At 35.5% G+C, this 22,271-nt stretch overlaps 1 protein-coding gene across 7 annotated transcripts in view; it reads right to left on the bottom strand.

The window, feature by feature from the left end:
• Positions 1-22,271, bottom strand: part of SEC24B (SEC24 homolog B, COPII coat complex component) — a 117,670-nt gene that overhangs the window by 59,347 nt on the left and 36,052 nt on the right. For 4 of the 7 annotated variants that reach the window (XR_008997818.1, XM_036920895.2, XM_036920896.2 and 1 more), the window contains exons 3-4: positions 20,222-20,398; positions 6,249-6,353 (exon numbers count right to left, since the gene is read on the bottom strand). The exons of 1 other annotated variant lie outside the window; for it this stretch is intronic. Coding sequence is in view for 5 of the 6 variants with exons in the window: in XM_036920895.2 (XP_036776790.2) it covers positions 6,249-6,353; positions 20,222-20,398 (282 nt within the window). In the remaining variant the exon portion in view is untranslated. The remainder of the gene's footprint in view (positions 1-6,248; positions 6,354-20,221; positions 20,399-22,271) is intronic. 2 more of the 7 variants (XM_036920897.2, XM_036920898.2) reach the window with 1 other exon arrangement.

Genomic DNA, 22,271 nt, shown 5'->3' with positions numbered 1-22,271 from the left:
GGCAGTGACTGTAATGGGGTATGTGGTAAGGACTTGATAATAGGGGAAGTCTAGTAACCATAATGTTGTTCATGTAACTGAACATTAATGATACCAAAATAAAAAAACAAATTAAAAAAAAAGGTTACTCTGATGACAGGATCTGGGAGGGAAAGTTATACTAACACAAGGCAAGGGACTGGTGTTCTCACTTTAAGTCTTATAATACAATTTTCTTTTTAACTGCACAGTTGTATTATTTAAAGTAAAAAAATGTTTTTTTTTTAAAGAAAAAAGTGCCCCTGCCCATCTCCAGATCCTTTGCCTGCCTAATTCAAAGTTCTCCTTTTATATTCAGTTCAGATCCCCACCCTCACAACCACCCTGGGAGACTCTTTCCTGTCATACCACCCTAAGTCTGATTCAAGATTCTTTTATGTTTTCCTATAATGCACTATGACTAACATAGGACTTACTGTAATTTTGTTCTATATTCCAAGCTTAATTGTAAGCTTCTTGGGTTTTTAATGAAGTTTACAAAAGAGGCATTATTAAACAATGTGTCTATAAATTTTCCAGAACTCAGAACACTTTTTTTCAGAGAAATAATGAAATAACTGTACTGATTTATACCAAGTTAGTTTACAGACATTTACAAAACCCACAGTCTGTATTACTGATTAAATGGTATATACTTGCAACAGGTTGGAGAAAACAGAGTATTTATAAATTTGGAATTGCAGTTAATTAGATTTGGGGCTAGCCTACCAATTCAATCACCATTTGAACACTATTTCTATTGAAAATACCTTGTGAATTCTAACTCTTGGACACTGGTACCAAATTGTCTTCCACTGTAGTCCTAAAACTGCCTCCTCTCACCATATAGGAAGTTGGAGTTCAGCTATAGCAATCATATATATGTTTGCAAGCTGATGTTCACGTAATGGGTACTACCTGCACATACATTACCATATTTTCTTTTAATGTGTATGAATACTTAATACCCCAAACTAATATTTTTTTTGATGGCATATCTTTTTATATCCTTCACAGACCCAGGACATTGTTCAACTTAAACATATTAAAAATGTATTGAATTGAGTTGAAAGATATTTAATTGATGGATTATCTTATTATTTTAATAAGTAAAGATATATTTGAATCTTTTTAAGGATTCTATTTGGAGAGGTATGGGAAAAAGGGAGAAGCTGGTCAGAATACAATCATCCAGTTGTAAGATGAGTAAGTTTGAGGGATCTAATGTATAGCATAGTGATTATAGTTAAAAATACTGTTAATAATTATAGTTAATACTTTTAATTTAAAAAGAGAATTCTTTTTGGGAGTTAGAGCTAAGCGGCCAGTACTGTCTTGTTATCTACAGGAGTTGACTTAACTTGTTTTCTGTGTCAAAATACATTACCTTTTAAAATACTCAAGCAAACCATAAACATATCACTATTTCTGATGCAATGCCTGTATGAAAGTCAAACATGAACTGACTAGCACCTTAAAACTCATTATGGAGAACTCAAGTTTTTTCCCAACAACACTTACAAAATATAGTATCAAGCTATCACATTACCAAAGCCATGGGAGAAAGCTTCCTGTTGTCCTCTGGCCTCTTCCCAATGTGAAAATTCCCTGGAGGAGAGGAGACTGGGTGTATGTGTAACACAGACAGAACACTAGCGGACAGTGTCTTCCAGGGCCTGGGGCTGATGGCAGTCTGCAGTCAGAATCATTCTTTTCTTTTTTCCCCTTTCACTTTATTTCACTCATCAATTTTTATTTCACTGCTTATTCACTTTTACTCCCATTTTCAAGTCAGTAGTCCTTACTCATACAAGGATGACAGTACTTGTGTGCAGTACTGTTTTTAAAACTAATGAAATGTCCACTCCAGCACTAACTGAAGAAGTGAGTATTTGTGACTGAATACACGTAGGGAGAAGAATTGAAGGTATAACCAGGAGAGGACCTGATTGCTTGCTATTTGCTCATGTTTTCTTTAAGGTTTTTATCTAACAATTCTGAACTTTGAGATGCTTCCAACAAAATATAATACTGCCCCTTGCACAAAATCCTATTTCAGTATCCAAGTATACATTTAATGAGGAACTTTTAAAAAGGAAGCCTATATATGTAGCATGTAATTTAAAAAACATAGATGGTTTAACATAAAATTGGAACTGAAATCAAATAGTTTTCTTTTAAAACTTTCTGAAAGTTTGAAATAGGTATTCCTGTGTTTGACTGTTGGATAGAGGTGCTACCAAGGAAACCATAAGCTTTAATAAATGAAGATCTAGACAGTGACTGTAATACGGGGGTGGTGGTGAGGACTTGATAATATTGGTGAATGTTGAAACCACAATGCTTTTCATGTGAAACCTTCATAAGATTGTGTATCAATGATACTTTAAAACAAAACAGAACAAAACTGAAGGAACAAACTAGTAGCAGATTCACAGACTCCAAGAAGGGACTAGCAGTTACCAAAGGGAAGGGGCTGTGGACAGTGGGTGGGGAGGGAGGGAGAAGGAGATAAAGGGGCACTATAATTAGCACTCACAATATAGGCAGGTCACAGGGAAGGTAGTACAGAATGGAAAATACAACTATTGACTCTATACTATAGCATCTTACTACACTAATGGACAGTGACTGCAATGGCGGGGCGAGGACTTGATAATATGGGTGAATGTTGAAACCACAATGTTGTTCATGTGAAACCTTCATTAAGATTGTGTATCAATGATACTTTAAATAAATGAAGAGCTAAAACAGGTAGGTAAGTTACTTTAAGTATAAAGAGGAATATTACTGATTTACAAACCTGTTAGCTGATATTTCATTATTTGAAATTAAAAAACAGTTCCATATAAACTTAACACACTAAAATCTTATGAACATACAAAATGAATACCACTGGAATGCTTAAAAAGTAGAACACTCCAAATCTCTACTTTATAGAAGATACTTACATGTAATCCTCACAATTTGGGCCCCTTTCTTTTACCTCTTTACCTATGAGAAAACTATTGTAACTGAGCACATTTTTAAAAAGCAAAACTAAATAAAATTCTTTTCTTTCCCAGTTTTTTCTTCTCCCTCACTCAGAAAATCCCTTTACTTTGCAATCAAAGATATCATTATTATTATTTTTTTAACAAACTAAGAACACCAGGATTCTAGTAAAAATGTCCACAGAATATTCTTATTATTTTGCTGCACAGTAAGAAAGACACAGGAGGAAGATTTCATCTAAGTAATACTTTAGTGCCTATTGCCACAGGCCCTTTGGTTCCCTTCTACTGCAGGGCTGTTTTCATTAGGAGATGGAGACTTCCTTTTCATAACTTTCTGCAAAGACCTCAGTTTGAATCCCCACTCTCCTACTTAGTAGTTGTGTTGCCAGAGACAAATGTTAGTTAACTTATTCACAATTTGTAAAAATCAAGTCAATTATCTTCACAGGATTACTGAATTAACACTGAGATAAGAGCACAGTCTCGATGTTAATAATAACAGCTAATCTTTTTGAGTGTTTACCATTTGCTAGATACTGTTCTAAGCTTTTTACAAAGAATACCTTCAATCCTCAAAACCACCATATATAATTATTGTTATTATTCCCATTTTACAAATGAGCAAATTGTGACTCAATGAGTTTAAGAAACTTGTCTAAGGTCACAAAGTTAGTAAGTGACAAAGTGAGGGTTTGAATCTAAAAACACTGGCACAAAAATCCAGGGAGACATGTTAGTTCTTCAGCCAGTATCTATAGCAGAGATACTGCCACACAGTAAATGCTCAAAATTGTCAGGTATTTTAATATCTAAATGCCATGACTAAAGAACTCAGAAATTTTAAATCTGTAATATATTAAAAAAAAAAACGTAGTCAGTTAACCAGATAGCCCAACAGGAGAAAAGTCAGTAACACTACATCTTTCTGATTTCCCAATTTTTTTTTCAGTCTAAGGAAATAAGACTGAATAGAACTACACTAACTGCAAGCAGAACAAAAATAACAGCAATTTAGGCTGACAGGTAACATTATACACAGTAACACATTCTTGAAATGTACAAAATAAGGATCATGAGATAAAAAAGTAGATGTATCTAGGATCAGAATAATATACACATTAAATAATAATAATAATAATTGAGGGCCTGGGAACAATGGCCCATCAGTAGCATTATAATCACATTACAATCAGATCTTGGTTTCTAAAACACTCTTCTCCATTAAAGGAACCAGGACTCCTTGAAGAAATGGCTCAGTCCAGGGTTGCAGCAGTACAGATACAAGATGAGCTAGGAACAGCTTACTGAGGACTCAAGTACTTAAAATATTTAAAGATCCATGGGAATATTTTAAAAACATAGTTTGAAGGAATTACCAATGGCCAAGTAGTATAAGTTGCTATCAAAATAACTAATGAGAGCAATGGATTATTATCCACTGAATAAAATAAGAACCCATTAGTCAATATGAACCTAAAGAAATCAACACAGGAGAAGGAAAAGCTCTTCTTTACAATGAAACATCAACTTATAGAAGGAATGCTGGAATTAGAAAATCATCAATAAATGCTAAATAAAACTAATGAGTAACAGTTTAATAAAGAACAGGATATTTACATAGTATCAAAAAATATCCCCATAAATTACTAATTTTAAGGGGAAAAGTAGTACCTTTACAGCATAGATACATGGCAGACACCATCTAATCAAGTCATCAGTACAGGAACAAATGAACATCATGTGCGTCAAAGAGGATGCACTGAGCACACATTACTTCAGTGGTAGTCTTACCAAAAATGCATGATTTGAATCTGATCACAAGGATACATCAGATAAACCATAGGAACAAACCCAGAGGGACATACTACAAAATAACTGGACTGCATTTTTCAAAAATGTCAAAGTCAAGAAAGAGAAAGACAGGTTAAGGGACTGAAGGATACTGAAGGAGTCTAATAGAAATGGTGACTGATTTCAGTGCGTGACTCTGGACTGGATCCTAGACTATGAAAACAACTATAAAAGATCTTATTGAGACAACTATTGAGATTTGACTATGGACTGTGTAGTAAATATTATTGCATCAGTGTTCAATCTCCTGGTAACTGTACTGTGTTTATACTATGTAAGACATCGTCCTTATAATCAGGAAATACTGAAGTATTTGGGGTAAATGTTCAGGCTATCTCCAACTTACTTTAAATGATGTATGGAAAAAAATACATACATAGAGAATTATAAAGGAAGCAGGGCAAAGTGGTTTACCTGGATAAAGTGAACATAGGAGTTTCTTGTACTCTTCTTACAACTTTTCTATAAGATTGAAATTATATAAAATAATTACAAAAAATTCAGGAAGATAGGGATGGGTATTTTACATTTTTTAAGTATGAAAAATTACCCATCTAGAGCCCTTTAACCCTCTCACAAATCATGCATAAGGATTTGAGTATTTCAGAAATGCACAGAAAACAGAAACTTTTAGTTAAACAGATTGCTTATAGAGCAAATCCTTCCACTCAATAAAAAAGATAACAGAAGGAGAACCATGGTCACATACGTGAAAGATCATCACTTCTTACTGGTTGTCTTAAACTAGTAGAATTAGTGGAGGAACTTAATGTTCAGCAGTTCAAAGGCAGAAAAAGATATCAAACAGACTGCAATCATGATCATATGCACAACTTCTTCAACTAGCAAGATGTGAACTATTACTTCATGAAGCAGGAAAATAACTACAAATTTCAGGCCTTCTAAATATGTAACAAGAAGCGCCAAAAAGACCTGAAAGAAACATCGTCCTATTTCTCTACCACTATTACAAAATCCACATGGTTCACTTTATTAGACTAAAGTAACATGCAAAGCAGGAAAATAAAACATTATTCCTAAAAGGGTGCTAGAGTAATCATCAGCCAAAAGCTTCGGTCAGGGCTTATTCTTTCGCATGTGACATAAGAAATGCATTTCTGAAAGAAGAACGTATTCTATCATCATCAAAGACACAGTGTTACTTACAAAATGGTAAAGATGTCCAGAAAAGGAAAAACAAAACAGACAAGCACAACACCTCCTATCAAGTGAACCAACCTTCTTCTGTAACCCAAACCAAGCAAGTTCATTCAGCTAAATCTGCAAAGACACTTTTTGTAAAGGCTCGTAAGTAAGACTGTGGACACATATTGAAAACTTGAGTAGGAAAAGATCAAGAACTGGTGTAAAGCTAAAGCAGACCTGCTTCCTCATCCTCCTCCTCCTCTTCCTCATCATCGGAAGTTGATGACAAGGGAGTTGGTGCGGAGCTAGCTTGATTATTAACATATTCACCATACTGCATGCCTGTAAAGTGGAAAGCACAAACATAAGAGTCAAACCAACAGGAAAGATGAGAAATAAATTTTGACATTGCATTAAAAGTGAGAAAGAACTCTGATATTCTAAAGAACATCCCAGCATGCATTATTAATATTAGCAAATTTATTATCAAATGTTAGAAAATCTCTGCAAAGCAGTTTAGTAAAAGCAGCTTTAATATGAACTAGTTTAAGTGTGAAAAAAATACCATGAATTATACTGATAATGAACATTAAGGAAATTACAATGATATTCTCTGAAAATTTTTCTGAGCTCTATACATGTTTACCTCCTTTGACCTTAGGGCCGTTGTGGTATACTTCCTTTGGGGCTGTGCATTCTTGGTGAGCAGTGATCATTTCTACTGAAGTGAATTTATACAGTAGAAAACACACATACAAACACTTAGTACTTGCCTTCTGCTAAGGCCTTGATGGTAACTCAGTTCTCATATTGGAAAAAGAGTGACAGTTAAAAGAATTGTATTCAGCATTGCTCTGCTTACAGCAGATGTTCCAGGAAAAAAAAAAAAAACTTATTAACTGTAGCGCTATCACTGTAACAATCACAGAAAAGTGAATTTTCTGAGATGGCACATCATCTCGGCTTCAGCCTATTGTCTACATGAGTCTAAAGTAGGTGAGTGAGACTGGTCCTCTGTATGAGATACACCAAGAGAAGGCAGATTCTGTGGAAAAGGCACAACTGGTAACTGTATAATATTTCCTTTAAGAAAAAAGTTGACTGAGCATTTTTATTATTTAATTAATCTGGTAAAATCAATGCGTAAAAAAAAACCACAATATTTTTAAGAGGGAAAATAAAATAATCTTAATTAAAAATGAAAACATTAAGAATAAACATCCTTGTAAGAAAATTTGAGGACTCAACTTGAAAAAAAATAACAGAAGAAAGAAAGAAAAACCCAGAAACATAGCGTGGATTTCCAGGAACATTTCACAATACTGGAGGCACAATGAAGCCTTGCCTCACCAAAATCAAATGGTAGTCCTCTCATGCTCTCTTCATTGTTTTTTTTCAAGGAACTTTTTGAATTAGCATGGATAAACACAACTGATATTTATAGTAAGAAAAAAGGTATTAAAAGAGTAAAATTTGAGCTTAGAAGAGAGGAAAGGTTAAACTGTAGATGAGTGAAGCTTTGATCTTCCTACTATGACTAAAGAAATCAGGGAAAAATCTGCAAGCTTTGCTGAAACACCTTTTAAATATAAGTAAAAGAGCATTTATCACAAATTCATCTTAGAAAGTAAAAATCAATGTAAAATAAGTACAGGTAATACAAGAAATAAACTTGATACCTTGAAAGACCAAATTCAGAGTGGCATGTTCCTCTAACAAAAGCCTAGTTAAAATGAAAATTTGACTAATATTAGACCTTAAGTTAAATATACTAGTAAGTTTACAATTAAACATTGACAGTAAAAAGATTTTATAGAAAAGAAAATTTCAATTTAAGGAGTTCTTTAAAAATGAAGTACTTTCTCAAAATGCGTTCAGCATTGCACTTTAAAAAGTACACATATGTGCATGTATATAATAAGAAGAAACAAGAGAAGAAATGAAATTCCACTTATTGTGCTAAGAAGCCAACATTCAGGAAAAAAAATCAGAAAAGAATCCACCCTTTTCATGACTAACTCAATATGCAGATTGCTGACTCTGTAACTAATCAAAGGAGCCAAAACAGAGGGGGAAACTATTAAGTATTATAAATATTTCCCTCTCTCCAGATTTACTGAATAAAAACAGACTCACTTATTGGAAAAATATCCAATGATTAATTGGAAGCAAATGAGATGACTATACAATGATTCAAAAAATTATAGAGCAACTAATTTTTAACGCACTGAAAGAAACCTATGAATAAGACAGAACACAGTGATATTACTTATTACAGTACCATTTTAGATTACGCTATGGTTGTCAATGTACTATATTAATAGAATGTCATTCAACATACTCAAATGTTGCCTGAAAAAAAAAAATGCAATCCTTTTTTGAGAAATGCTGGAGATGAGTGTTAAGCCCTTCCCCAACTGTGACTCTCAATATGCTCAGAATTTAGCCTTCCTTTGCTTGTTCAAGTAAACTTTGTAAAAGCTTGGAAATGTTAATGCCACAAGAAAATAACATTTTAATTAATCCAAGAGGAATAGTAAGGGTCCAGGAATAACAATCAATCCATATTTAAATGCCCTGTTCTAGGTTAGGTAAATACAAACTGCAACAAATGGGAAGTTATGGCCAGAAAGGGTTTGACAGCCAAATCATCTTCTCTATATATGAATGGTTATGAGAACTTCGTGAATACCTTTACTCAGAACCTTTTTAAGAGCCAGAACCTAGGTATGAATACACAGATTCCATATATGAGTTGGTAGAATGTAACATATTCCAGAGCTCAGCCTGAAACCCACTGTAGAAATGTACATACATGGAGTGTCTCCCACCCCAACGACACCACCCCACACCAATAAATGGAATGCTACATCCTAACTTAATCTGTCTTAGTCAGTACTTTCAAGGTATGAATCTAATAAACCAAGAGGCAAGACACACTTTGTAGACAGAATCTGACATAATGAAGCGCTCTGTTATTAACAGGGCCCCATATTTTTAAAAAGGATGTTCAGTTTAAACTACCTATCATTAAAGTACCATCAGGCAAGTCTCCAGGAAATCAAATCCTTGGAACTGCTTAACAAAAGACATCTTCACGGTTCTCTAGAAAACATCTACATTGGGAATAAATAAACCTAGTCGTAAGAGAACAAATCCCTTGTAGGAGACAGCTTTTTTAAGTTCAGACTTTAAACAACTGTTATCTTTTCTAATCCGGTCTTTAAATTAGGTACATATACTAAAAGACTTTCCAAACGTTCCCACAAAAGAGAATGGTTTAAAGGGAATCAATTTTCATAGTGCTCTCTTTTCTAAAACTTACCCACCTAAGAAAGTAGCCGTGTTAATGGCTTTTCTCCCAATTTACAAAGAAAACACACATCCTTAACTTACCTGAATCTTATTATATGTTGCCCTGATGTAAAAAAATGTGTCTAGCACTAAAAGGAAAGCTACCTACTTACTGAATGATTGATGAAGGTACCCTAAATCTACAGCCTTTCTTTTATCTTGCCATACATGTTTCAATTAAAGATGAAATATGTCAGAAATAAGACTGGTTCTCACCAGAACATTCTTAATACAGAAATATTGAAAAGCAGAGTGGTAGAAATGACAAATTTTTTAAGTAAGTTTGCATTTATGCAGTCCCCAACCACTACTGTCAAAGAACTCACTCCTTTTGACAGAGTTCCATGAAAACAAAGCAAAAACAGTAAGAAACATTGAATAGACAAGCAGCAGGATGCTGTGGATAAGATGGGAACTCAAGGTTCAAGTCTAGGTTCTAACACTTACTATTTCTTTGCCCTTGGGCAAGTTACTAACCTCTCTGTTCTTCATTTATATCATGCGTAAAATGGGGCGGTAACTACCTCAAATGATTGTGTATGAGGATTAAATTAATAGATTTCAGAGCTTAGAAGGGTGCCTGAAATATACTACTTTTAAGCATTAGCTATTACTATAATGAACTTTGAAAATATGTTTTTGTGTATATTTAATTTAAAACAATTATTTTCAGCTATTCTTAGTAATTCTCCCTAGGGTAAGTTATTGGTTAGAAAAAATTAACCTTCCATCAACCTGAATAGTAGTCTTAGTAATGTTAAATCTTTCAAAGACAAGTAGAATGTTTTCTAGGACTATCAGTTTTTTTCAAGAGACACTGGGAAAAACCCACAGATAAAAATTATACATGACTTCTTTCAGTCAATATGAAATAAATGTTCAATGAAATATTTTATAACCAATTTTATCATAAAATATTTATAATTGTTTCTCACCTATTTCACACAATATTTAGTTCTTTGTATCTCCTTTTAACAAAAATAAATTTACAAGCAAGTGAACCTATTAGTACTTAGCAGTATACGTTTTTCTTTTTTTATTAAATATATGGGAATAATTTTTATCATTACATCTGATGAAATTGGTTTTTGAACTTTATTTCTGTTTAAATATATTTTTATTATTTTGGTATCATTGATCCACAATTACATGAGGGGCATTATGTTTACCAGACTCCCCCCATCACCAAGTCCCCCCCACATACCCCATTACAGTCACTTTCCATCAGCGTAGTAAGATGCTGTAGAATCACTACTTGTCTTCTCTCTGTTCCACAGCCCTCCCTGTGCTCCCCCCACATTATACACGCTAATCACTATGCCCCCTTTCTTTTTCCCACCCCTTATCCCTCCTTTCCCACCCATCCTCCCAAAACTCTATCCCTTTGGTGACTGTTAGTCTATTCTTGGGTTCTGTGATTCTGCTGCTGTTTTGTTCCTTCACTTTTTTCTTTCTTCTTTTACTCCACAGATGAGTGAAATCATTTGGTACATGCCTTTCTCCACCTGGCTTATTTCCCTGAGCATAATACCCTCTGGCTCCATCCATGTTGTTGCAAATGGTAGGACTTGTTTTCTTCTTATGGCTGAATAATATTCCACTGTGTATATTTACCACATCTTCCTTATCCATTCATCTACTGTTGCTTCCACTACATGGCTATTGTAAACACTGCTGTGATAAACATAGGGGTGCATCTGTCTTTTTCAAACTGGGCTGCAGAATTCTTAGGGTAAATTCCTAGAAGTAGAATTCCTAGGTCAAATGGTATTTCTATTTTGAGCTTTTTGAGGAACCTCCATATTGCTTTCCATATAGTTGAACTAATTTACATTCCCCCCAGCAGTGTAGGAGGGTTCCCCTTTCTCCACAACCTCGCCAACATTTGTTGTTGTTTGTCTTTTGGATGGTGGCCATCCTAACTGGTGTGAGGTGATATCTCATTGTGGTTTTAATTTGCATTTCTCTGGTTAGTGATGTGGAGCATCTTTTCATGGGCCTGTTGGCCATCTGAATTTCTTCTTTGGAGAACTGTCTGTTCAGGTCCTCTGCCCATTTCTTAATTGGATTATTTGCTTTTTGTTTGTTGAGGTGTATGAGCTCTTTATATATTTTGGATGTCAACCCTTTATCAGATCTGTCATTTATGAATATATTCTCCCATACTGTAGGACACCTTTTTGTTCTGTTGATGATGTCCGTTGCTGTACAGAAGTTTTTCAGCTTGATATAGTCCACTTGTTCATTTTTGCTTTTGTTTCCCATGCCCGGGAGATATGTTCATGAAGAAGTCACTCATGTTTATGTCCAAGAGACTTTTGCCTATGTTTTTTTCTAAGAGTTTTATGGTTTCATGACTTACATTCAGGTCTTTGATCCCTTTTGAATTTACTTTTGTGTATGGGGTTAGACAATGATCCAGTTTCATTCTCTTACATGTAGCTGTCCAGTTTTGCCAACACCAGCTGTGGAAGAGGCTGTCATTTCCCCATTGTATGTCCATGGCTCCTTTATTGTATATTAATTGACCATATATGTTTGGGTTAATGTCTGGAGACTCTATTCTGTTCCACTGGTCTGTGGCTCTGTTCTTGTGCCAGTACCAAATTGTCTTGATTACTGTGGCTTTGTAGTAGAGCTTGAAGTTGGGAAGCAAGATTCCCCCTGCTTTATTCTTCCTTCTCAGGATTGCTTTGGCTATTCGGGGTGTTTTGTGGTTCCATATGAATTTTAGAACTATTTGTTCCAGTTTCTTTGAAGAATGCTGTTGGTATTTTGATAGGGATTGCACTGAATCTGTAGATTGCTTTAGGCAGGATGGCCATTTTGACAATATTAATCCTTCCTAGCTAAGACCATGGGATGAATTTCCATTTATTAGTGTCCTCTTTAATTTCTCTCAAGAGTGTCTTGTAGATTTCAGGTTATAGATCTTTCACTTCCTTGGTTAGGTTTATTCCTAGGTATTGTATTCTTTTTGATGGAATTGTTTTCCTGATTTCTCTATCTGCTAGTTCATCGTTAGTGTACAGGACAGCAACAGATTTCTGTGTATTAATTTTGTATCCTGCAACTTTGCTGAATTCAGATATTAGTTCTAGTAGTTTTGGAGTGGAGTCTTTAGGGTTTTTTATGTACAATATCATGTCATCTGCAAACAGGGACAGTTTGGCTTCTTCTTTACCAATCTGGATACCTTGTATTTCTTTGTTTTGTCTGTTTGCTGTGGCTAGGACCTCCAGCATTATGTTGAATGAAAGTGGGGAGAATGGGCATTCCTGTCTTGTCCCCGAACTTAGGTGAAAAGCTTTCAGCTTCTCGCTGTTACGTATGATGTGGGCTGTGGGTATGTCATATATGGCCTTTATTATGTTGAGGTACTTGCCCTCTATACTCACTTTTTGAGAGTTTTTATCATGAATGCATGATGTTGAATTTTGTCGAATGCTTTTTCAGCATCTATGGAGATGATCATGTGGTTTTTGTCCTTCTTTTTGTTGATGTGGTGGATGATGTTGATGAATTTTCAAATGTTGTACCATCCTTGCATCCCTAAGTTGAATCCCACATGGTGTATGATCCTTTTGATATATTTTTGAATTCAGTTTGCTAATATTTTGTTGAGTATTTTTGCATCTATGTTCATCAGGGATATTGGTCTGTAATTTTCTCTTTTGGTGTGGTCTTTGCCTGGTTTTGTTATTAGAGTGATGCTGCCTTCATAGAATGAGTTTGGAAGTAGTCCCTCCTCTTCTATTTTTTTGGAAAACTTTAAGGAGAATGGATATTATGTCTTCTCTGTATGTCTGATAAAATTCAGTGGTGAATCCCTCTGGCTTGGGAGTTTTGTTCTTGGATAGTTTTTTGATTACCGATCCAATTTTATTGCTGGTAATTGGTCTGTTTAGATTTTCTGTTTCTTCCTTGGTCAGTCTTGGAAGGTTGTATTTTTCTAGGAAGTTGTCCATTTCTTCTAGGTTTTCCAGCTTGTTACCATATAGATTTTCATAGTATTCTCTGATAATTCTTTGTATTTCTGTGTGGTCCATCGTGATTTTTCCTTTCTTGTTTCTGATTCTGTTGATGCATGTAGATTCTCTTTTTCTCTTAATAAATCTGGCTAGGGGCTTATCTACTTTGTTTATTTTCTCAAAGAACCAGCTCTTGGTTTCATTGATTTTTTCTATTGTTTTATTCTTCTCAATTTTATTTATTTCTTCTCTCATTTTTATTATGTCCCTCCTTCTGCTGACTTTAGGCTTCACTTGTTCTTCTTTTTCCAATTTCGATAATTGTGACATTAGACTATTGATTTGGGATTGTTCTTCCTTCTTTAAATATGCCTGGATTGCTATATACTTTCCTCTTAGAACTGCTTTCACTGCGTCCCACAGAACTTGGGGCTTTCTGTTGTTGCTGTCATTTGTCTCCATATATTGCTCGATCTCTGCTTTAATATGGTCATTGATCCATTGATTATTTAGGAGCATGTTGTTAAGCCTCCATGTGTTTGTGTGCCTTTTTGCTTTCTTCGTACAATTTATTTCTAGTTTTATACCTTCGTGGTCCAAGAAATTGGTTGGTAGAATTTCAATCATTTTGTATTTACTGAGGCTCTTTTTGTGGCCTAGCATGTGGTCTCTTCTGGAAAATGTTCCATGTGCACTTGAGAAAAATGTGTATCTTGCTGCTTTTTGGTGTTGAGTTCTGTAGATGTCTATTAGGTCCATCTGTTCTAGTGTTTTGTTCAGTGCCTCTGTGTCCTTACTTATTTTCTGTCTGGTGGATCTGTCCTTTGGAGTGAGTGGTGTGTTGAAGTCTCCTAGAATGAATGCATTGCATTCTATTTCCTCCTTTAATTCTTTAGTATTTGTTTCACATATGTTGGTGCTCCTGTGTTGGGTGCATATATGTTTGTAATGGTTATATCCTCCTGTTGGACTGAGCCCTTTATCATTATATAATGTCCTTTTTTATCTCTTGTTACTTTCTTTGTTTTGAAGTCTATTTTGTCTTATACTAGTACTGCAACACCTGCTTTATTCGCCTTGTTGTTTGCATAAAATATCTTTTTCCATCCCTTGACTTTTAGTCTGTGTATGTCTTTGGGTTTGAGGTGAGTCTCTTGTAGGCAGCATATAGAAGGGTTTTGCTTTTTTATCCATTCTATTATTCTGACTCTTTTGATTGGTGCATTCAGTCCATTTACATTTAGGGTGATTATCGAAAGATATGTACTTACTGCCATTGCAGGCTTTAGATTCGTGGTTACCAAATGTTCAAGGTTAGCTTTTTTACTATCTAACTGTCTACTTAACTTGCTTATTGAGCTGTTATAAACACAGTCGGATGATTCTTTATTTCTCTCCCTCCTTATTCCTCTCCTCCATTCTTTATATGTTAGGTGTTTTATTCTGTGCTCTTTTGTGTTTCCTTTGACTGCTTTTATGAGTAGTTGATTTTATTTTTTGCCTTTAGTTAGTATTTGGGTGGTCTCTTTTCTTTGCTATGATTTTATTTTCTCTGGTGACATCTACTTCGCCTTAGGAGTGCTTCCATCTAGAACAGTCCCTCTAAAATACCCTGTAGAGGTGGTTTGTGTGAGGCAAATTCCCTCAACTTTTGCTTGTCTGAGAAGTGTTTAATCCCTACCTCATATTTAAATGATAATTGTGCTGGATAGAGTATCTTTGGTTTCATTCTGTTTCATTGCATTAAATGTATCATGTCATTCTGTTCTGGCCTGTAAGGTTTTCCTTTGCAAGTGACCTTTTTTCTCTCTCTGGCTACCTTTAATACTGTCCTTGTCTTTGATCTTTGCCATTTTAATTATTATGTGTCTTGGTGTTGTCCTCCTTGGGTCCCTTCTGTTGGGAGTTCTGTGGGCTTCCGTGGTCTGATAGACTATAGCCTCCCCCAGTTTGGGGAAATTTTCAGCAATTATTTCTTCAAAGACACTTTCTATCTCTTTTTCTCTCTCTTCTTTTTCTGGTACCCCTATAATGTGGATATTGTTCCATTTGGATTGGTCACACAGTTCACTTAATATTCTTTCATTCCTGGAGATCCTTTTATCTCTCTCTGCATCAGCTTTTCTGCATTCCTGTTCTCTTATTTCTATTACATTAACGGCCTCTTGCACCTCATCCAGTCTGCTCTTAAGTCCTTCCAGAGATTGTTTTATTTCTGTATTCTCCCTCTGAACTTTATTCGTTAGGTCTTGCAAATTTCTCTGCAGCTCCATCAGCATGGTTATGACCTTTATTTTGAATTCTTTTTCAGGAAGATTGGTTAAATCTATGTCCCCAGTTTCCCTCTCAGGGGTTGTCTGTATTTTTGACTGTATCAAATTCTTCTGCCTTTTCATGGCGATAGAGGTAGTCGTGAGCAGTTGGCACGTGTGTCAGCTGGGAGAACAAAGTCCCTTCCTGTTTGTTGGTCGCCTTCCTTTCCTCTGAGAATGGTGACCCCCAGCAGCTTGGGCTGGGCAGCTGCACGCCAACGGGGCCTCTGAGTCTGGCCCAGGAAGCTGCAGAGGAGGCTCTGGGCGGTTACTCTGGGCATGGCCGCTCTCAGGCTGCTCCCCTGCTATGGCAGGGCCGTGCTGGAGGGGGAATGGACGGGTGGCTGTTTATCACCTGAGGGGCCTCATAGCTGCACTGCCTCCCAAGGGGCTGGAGCCCCTGAATTTCCCCGGGATTCCCAGCTGCTGGGCTGAGTGTGCCGGGATGATTCCATCCAGCTGTGAGGCCCCTGTCCCTTTAAGACTTTCAAAAAGTACTCGCTTTTCTTTTGTCCCAGGGGCGCTGGCTGCAGGGACCCGCTCGCAGGTTTTACTGTTCCATTTCCCTAAAATCCAGCACTCCACACAATGTGTCTGCACTCCCAGTGCGGATGACTAGGGCTGGGTATTTAGCAGTCCTGGGCTTCCACTCCCTCCCCACTCCAACTTCTCTCCTCCCGCCGGGGAGCTGGGGTGTCGGGGGCACTCGGGTCCCGCCGGGCCGCAGCTTGTATCTTACCCCCTTCGTGAGGCGCTGAGTTCTCGCAGATGTGGATGTAGCCTGGCTGTTGTACTGTATCTTCTAGTCTCTCTTTTAGGAATAGTTGTATATGTTGTATTTTCAAAAATAAATGTGGTTTTGGGAGGAGATTTCCGCTGCCCTACTCATGCCGCCATCTTGGCTCCTCCCGTAGTGTCTGTTTAAATATTTTTAAACAATCAAATACAGAGTTTGATAGACAAAATGCATATACTTGCCAAAGGAATATAATGCTTTTCAAGATAATTCTTGCTTCCTAAGTAGAATATTAGTGGGCACATATTGAACCACTTCATTTCATATTGGCAATGAGAAACAGTATACTAACTCATTGCCTAGGTTTTATAACCTAGTATAAAAAAGGATAAATGTATCTTTCACACAAATTTGACTCCTTTTAGTAATTTGTCTTAGAAAATATAAGGTGCAATTTATTTCTCAATGGATTTACAATACCCCTTGAAACTATAGGAACACATATCCTTGGATGAAAAAAATTAGATTTCTGACAAATAATAAAATTTGTCTCTGTGTTACTAAGGACTGACTTTGCCAATTAGGTTATATGGAGTTACCATCCATAAAATAAATGACCTCATAACAGCTTAAAGTTTTTGATAAAAATAAATTTTAGATGTGACAAGATGGCATTAGTAATGATATAATGAAATTCACAATATTTTAAACAATTGCTGATTCAGCAGAACAAGCACTAGGTTTGGAAGCAGAAGATCTACGCTGGGTCTTGGCACCCCTCCTAAGGAGTTTGCATGCCTTTGGGTAAGACAGCTAACCTCTCTAAACTTCAATTTCCTCATTTATAAAAGGTAGAAGAAATATGGTGATCACAAGGTGCTCAACTGTGACAATAAAAGTTAAAGGTATTTTAAAGTTGTCAACTACTACATGAAGGGAGTAATAATGTTACCAACTATCTATGACCAGGAAAATAAAATTTTAAAACTACAATAAAAATTTCTGACCTATAACTTGAAAGGTTATAAAGGTTAAAAAACCGAAATAAAACTTCAATAAAACTGTTCCAACACCATTTCTAGGTACATTATGTGAACAAAGTTTCTCAGAAATGTATATATGAAAATAAAAACTATGAATGAAATTTATCTAACAATTATATTATTCTAATAATGAATCAACTGCAACTCAGGTACAAAAGCTATGGTGGGATGTGGGGAGAGCCACTCAATTCACTGAAAGATGTATTTCCAATAAAAATGTACTTTCCATAAAAAAAAAAAATTCATGATGTTTATGTTGTTTTGACCAACTTATATACTAATAATAAATGTATTGATAGCTCAATCCAGAAGAAAAAATTTTAATGCTTAGACACTATGGTCACAGACAGTAAAACAAATTTTAAAATTTCAGTTTATCTGATTATGACAGAAAAGTACAAAAGAATGATTCCTAGCTTAAGAATATACTATATTAGTACATTCAGGGGAGAGGGATGACATTTAAGAGAAAAAGGAAAACTGTAAACTTTCTAAATGTTAAAGAAATGCTCATTTGGGTATTTTTTAAAAGGATGATGGTAGGTATCACTCCAGTGGATATAAAGAGTAATGTAACATCTTTGTTTTAAAAGTCAACATAAGCAATATATTGAAAATTACATAACTGCAACTACTTAAACTTTTGGTGCAAAATTTTAGATGTCAGTCTAAAAAGTGATCAGGTAATTAAGGGAGTTTTTTCAAAAAATTCTTAGTAGCAAAAATTTGAAGCCTCCTCTCTAAAAGCCAATAAAAAATGCTGAGTCCTTAGGAGAATAACTAAGCATGGGTATCTTGGAAGCTGGGAGAAAGACTAATCTTTTTTATTTATTAATATTTTAGTAGTCATATCAGACCCACAGCATACCCTAAGCAGGCCGTACACTGCACAGCTACAAGAAGCACCATCCACACAGACTACAGCTTATATAACATACATGGTAGCTGTAACTCACACAAATAATCAAGTTGTGTACCACAGATCTATCCAAAAGCAAAGAGGCTGCCACAAGGCCAATCTCCTAGTTAAGAAAAAGGAGTAATGAAAGCTACAGTTCAAGTATCTCCCGTAGTATCTTTTTTGTTACTTATTTAAGGAGTGTATCTGAGGAGAATCAAGAGTTTAACAGCCAATAACAACAACAAATCAGCCTCACTTCATAGAAAGAACACCAGATAGAAAGCTCTGAGTTAAAAATCCTTCACACTGCTACTTACTAATTTATAATCTTGGGCAAGTTATCTAATCTTTGTGAATCTCACTTTTCTCGTCCGTAAAACAGGGATAATGTCTCCCTTATAGAACTGACACGGGGATTAGATTAGATAATAACTACAAAGTACCTGGCATATTGTAAGTGTTCAATAATCACAGCTACTACTCTTTTCAAATCTATCTTATTAGAAAAAAAGGAAAAAATTATGATTCCTTAGTGGAAAATTGTTTACAAAAACGTTACTTATAGTAAGATGGCAGGATAGTATTTAAAGTAAAATGGCTGAAAAGAAAATATAATTGGAAGAAAGAAATTAGCAGGGGCAATATAAAGGGTAAAAACAAGCAAGATATATAATGAAAGGCAGCTATCAATGTAAAGGAAAAATATGAAAAGACACTGTTCATTTAGTTAAGCCTCCTAGCTACCTTTAAGTTTTTTCTACTCATCATAAGCAAAACCTACCTACCAGCCCTCACTTTGAAGGCAAATGCTCACAACTAGATTCATTCCCAATATACCCACTGGCTTGTTGGGAATCAATGGACACCCCTTGCTGCAGCAGTTGGTTTTTCCATAAAAACCAAGCAAGAAAATTTATAAAGTCTGAGCATATGATATAGGAGGCCTCTGTGTACCACATAAACACTCAATAGATACAAGCAGTGAGATCAGCCTTAGGATTTATGTTTTTTCTGAGTGTTAGAATATGAGAGAGAGAGTTCTTTATACTCAAGGTCAGGAGCTATCATTACATAGTGGGTATGGTCCCTGAAATATTACTAATGGTTGCTCTGAAAATACAAACTATGTATTCCTAAAACCAATTACCTCTCATCAAATGAAAAATACAATATATTAACCTGAAATATGAATAGATTTGGAATGTTAGCTAGACAGAAAATAACCAAGAATAGTGAAAAAACAAAACGGAATGTGGGGAAAACAGGGTCAAAACAACACATTTTAGTTACCTGTCACTTATTTAACACACAGAGAACATTAAACAAACAAGCCATTATTGTTTGTCAACACTGCAAGAGTACAGGTTACTATTTCATTTTCACCCATTTTGTTCTCAAAATTGGGTCAAAAGTTACTTTCCATTAACAATAATGACAAGCAAAGAAATAATCAAACAGGATATAGACATTCACTAAATAAGGAAATTCTGGGTGCTTTATCCTAAAAAACACTTTAATAATCTGCAAAAAATAGGGAATAAATGTTTCATAATAAAGAAGGATTAATTAGATTGACACAATGAATTACTAGCCATGAAATGAGCAGACTATGTAGATACATGAAGAACTGTGTATAATTTAATAAATGTAAAAGCAAAATACAAAATGGTATGTAAACTATAATTTTATATCATGTAAGTTATATAATCAGAGACTATATAAGTTAACATAGGTAAAAGAAAAAATTCATCTTTAAGATTATAAATTATTTTCACATTTTCTATAAATTATAATTACAGTTTGACTTTTCAAAATCAGCTGTCTGAATTGGCGTATCTATGTACATATATATATATGTGCGCTACATATACACTGAATGAATTTCTCAAATACCTTTCTGCAGTAGGAGCTCTGACGGCTGTGTTCCTGAGGCCACAGGCTGAATGGGGGCTTGATTTGCAGCAGGAGGGATTCTGGCCAATGAGGCTCCTGACAAAACAGTGGATACTACTACGCTGGACTTGGGAGGCTGAACATTTTGTATAACAGGACAGGATAAAGACTCTGCAACTGAAGACAAGAAACTATTTCATCCATAGCAACAAACTTGAAATATGTCAAAATACATTAACCTTGAAATACATTAACATCATACAGTTTGAGGTTCTTATAAAAACACCAATAGCATCACATTTATCTACTGTATCTATATACAGAAAATAGTGGCCCAAATAAAACATTTCCAAAAAAAACTGAACGGTTACTCACCAAATGTTTTAATAATTTTTAATGGCAATTTTTCCTGAAACATTTCATAAGCTTCCTTTTTTCAGTGATGAATAATTCTTTTTAATTAAAGTATCATTGATATACAATCTTAAGAAGGTTTTGCATGAACAACATTTTGCTTTCAACATTCACCAGTATTATCAAGTCCCCTCCATCCCACTGCAATCACTGTCCATCAGCATAGTAAGATGCTAGAGTCATTACGCTTCTTCTCCATGCTGTACTGTTCTTCCCTGTGACCCGCCTATATTATGTGTGTCAATCATAATGCTCCTTAATCCCCTTTTCCTTCCCTCCCCACCCACCCTTCCCAAAGGCAACCACTTGTCCCTTTTGGGATTCTGTGAGTCTGCTGCTGTTTTGTTCCTTCAGTTTTACTTTGTTGTTATACTCCACAAATGAGTGAAATCATTTGGTACTTGCCTCCTGACTTATTTCACTGAGCATAACTCTTTAGCTCCATCCATGTTGTTACAAATGGTAGGATTTCTTTTCTTTTTATTGCTGAATAATATTCCATTGTGTATATGTACCACCTCTTCTTTATCCATTCATCTATTGATGGACACTTAGGTTGCTTCCATATCTTAGCTATTGTAAAGAGTGCTGCAATAAACATAGGGGTGCTTGTGTCTTTTTGAATCAGGGATCTTGTTTTCTTTGGGTAACTTCCTAGAAGTGGAATTCCTGGGTCAAATGGTATTTCTATTTTCAGTTTTTTGAGGAACCTCCATATTGCTTTCCATATGGTTGAACTAATTTACATTCCCACCAGCAGTGTAGGAGGGTTTCCCTTTCTTCACATCCTTGCCAGCATTTGTTGTTTCTTGTCTTTTGGATGTTGGCCATTCTACCTGGTGTGAGGTGATATCTCATTGCAGTTTTAATTTGCATTTCTCTGATGATTAGCGATGTAAAGCATCTTTTCATGTGCCTGTTCCTTATCTTCTTAAAGTGAACTCAAAACAGACTTTCTATACCAACCAACGTCACTACATTAATTATTGTACTGTGCAATGGTGCCTCAGATAAGATGAACAGAGGTTATTTGCTGCTATAGTAATGTGGTTCATGAATTCCAATGTTTCTTTATCAGCTCAGATCTTGTTTTGCATTGTAAACTGTCACTTCTCATTTGCTGTTTCTAATGAGATGTCATATTTCACATGTTACTAAGAGTCTGACAATAACAATAGTTTGGGCCTATGTAAAATAGTACATGTGATTCATAGTGGGCCTTTATGAGAGCACAAACTGACTGAGAGAGTGACCTTTAGCCAAACAAGACATAACTGAAAAACCTATGGCAACAACATAATAGCCGCCAACAGATGAAGGTATAAAGAAGAAATAGTGCATGTGCACATGCACACATACAGGAACATTATCCAGACATTAAAAAAAAAAGAAATCCTTCTTTCGAAAACATGGATGGACCCTGAGAGTATTATGCTATGTGAGATAGTCAGACAGAGAAAGGCAAAGGGCGTGTGACCTAACTTACATATGGAATCTACAAGAGCTGAACTCACTGAAACAAAGTAGAAAAGATGGTTGCCAGGGGCTGGGAGATGGGGAAATAGGAAATGTTATTCAAAGGGAACAAACTTTTGGTTATAAAATGAGTAAGTTCTGGGATTTAACGTACAGATGG

Source organism: Manis pentadactyla, chromosome 5 (assembly GCF_030020395.1).
Source record: "Manis pentadactyla isolate mManPen7 chromosome 5, mManPen7.hap1, whole genome shotgun sequence".
NCBI classification, from domain to species: Eukaryota; Metazoa; Chordata; class Mammalia; order Pholidota; family Manidae; genus Manis; species Manis pentadactyla.
Note: the sequence above shows the minus strand (reverse complement) of the source record. Positions and strands in the feature narration are given on the sequence as shown.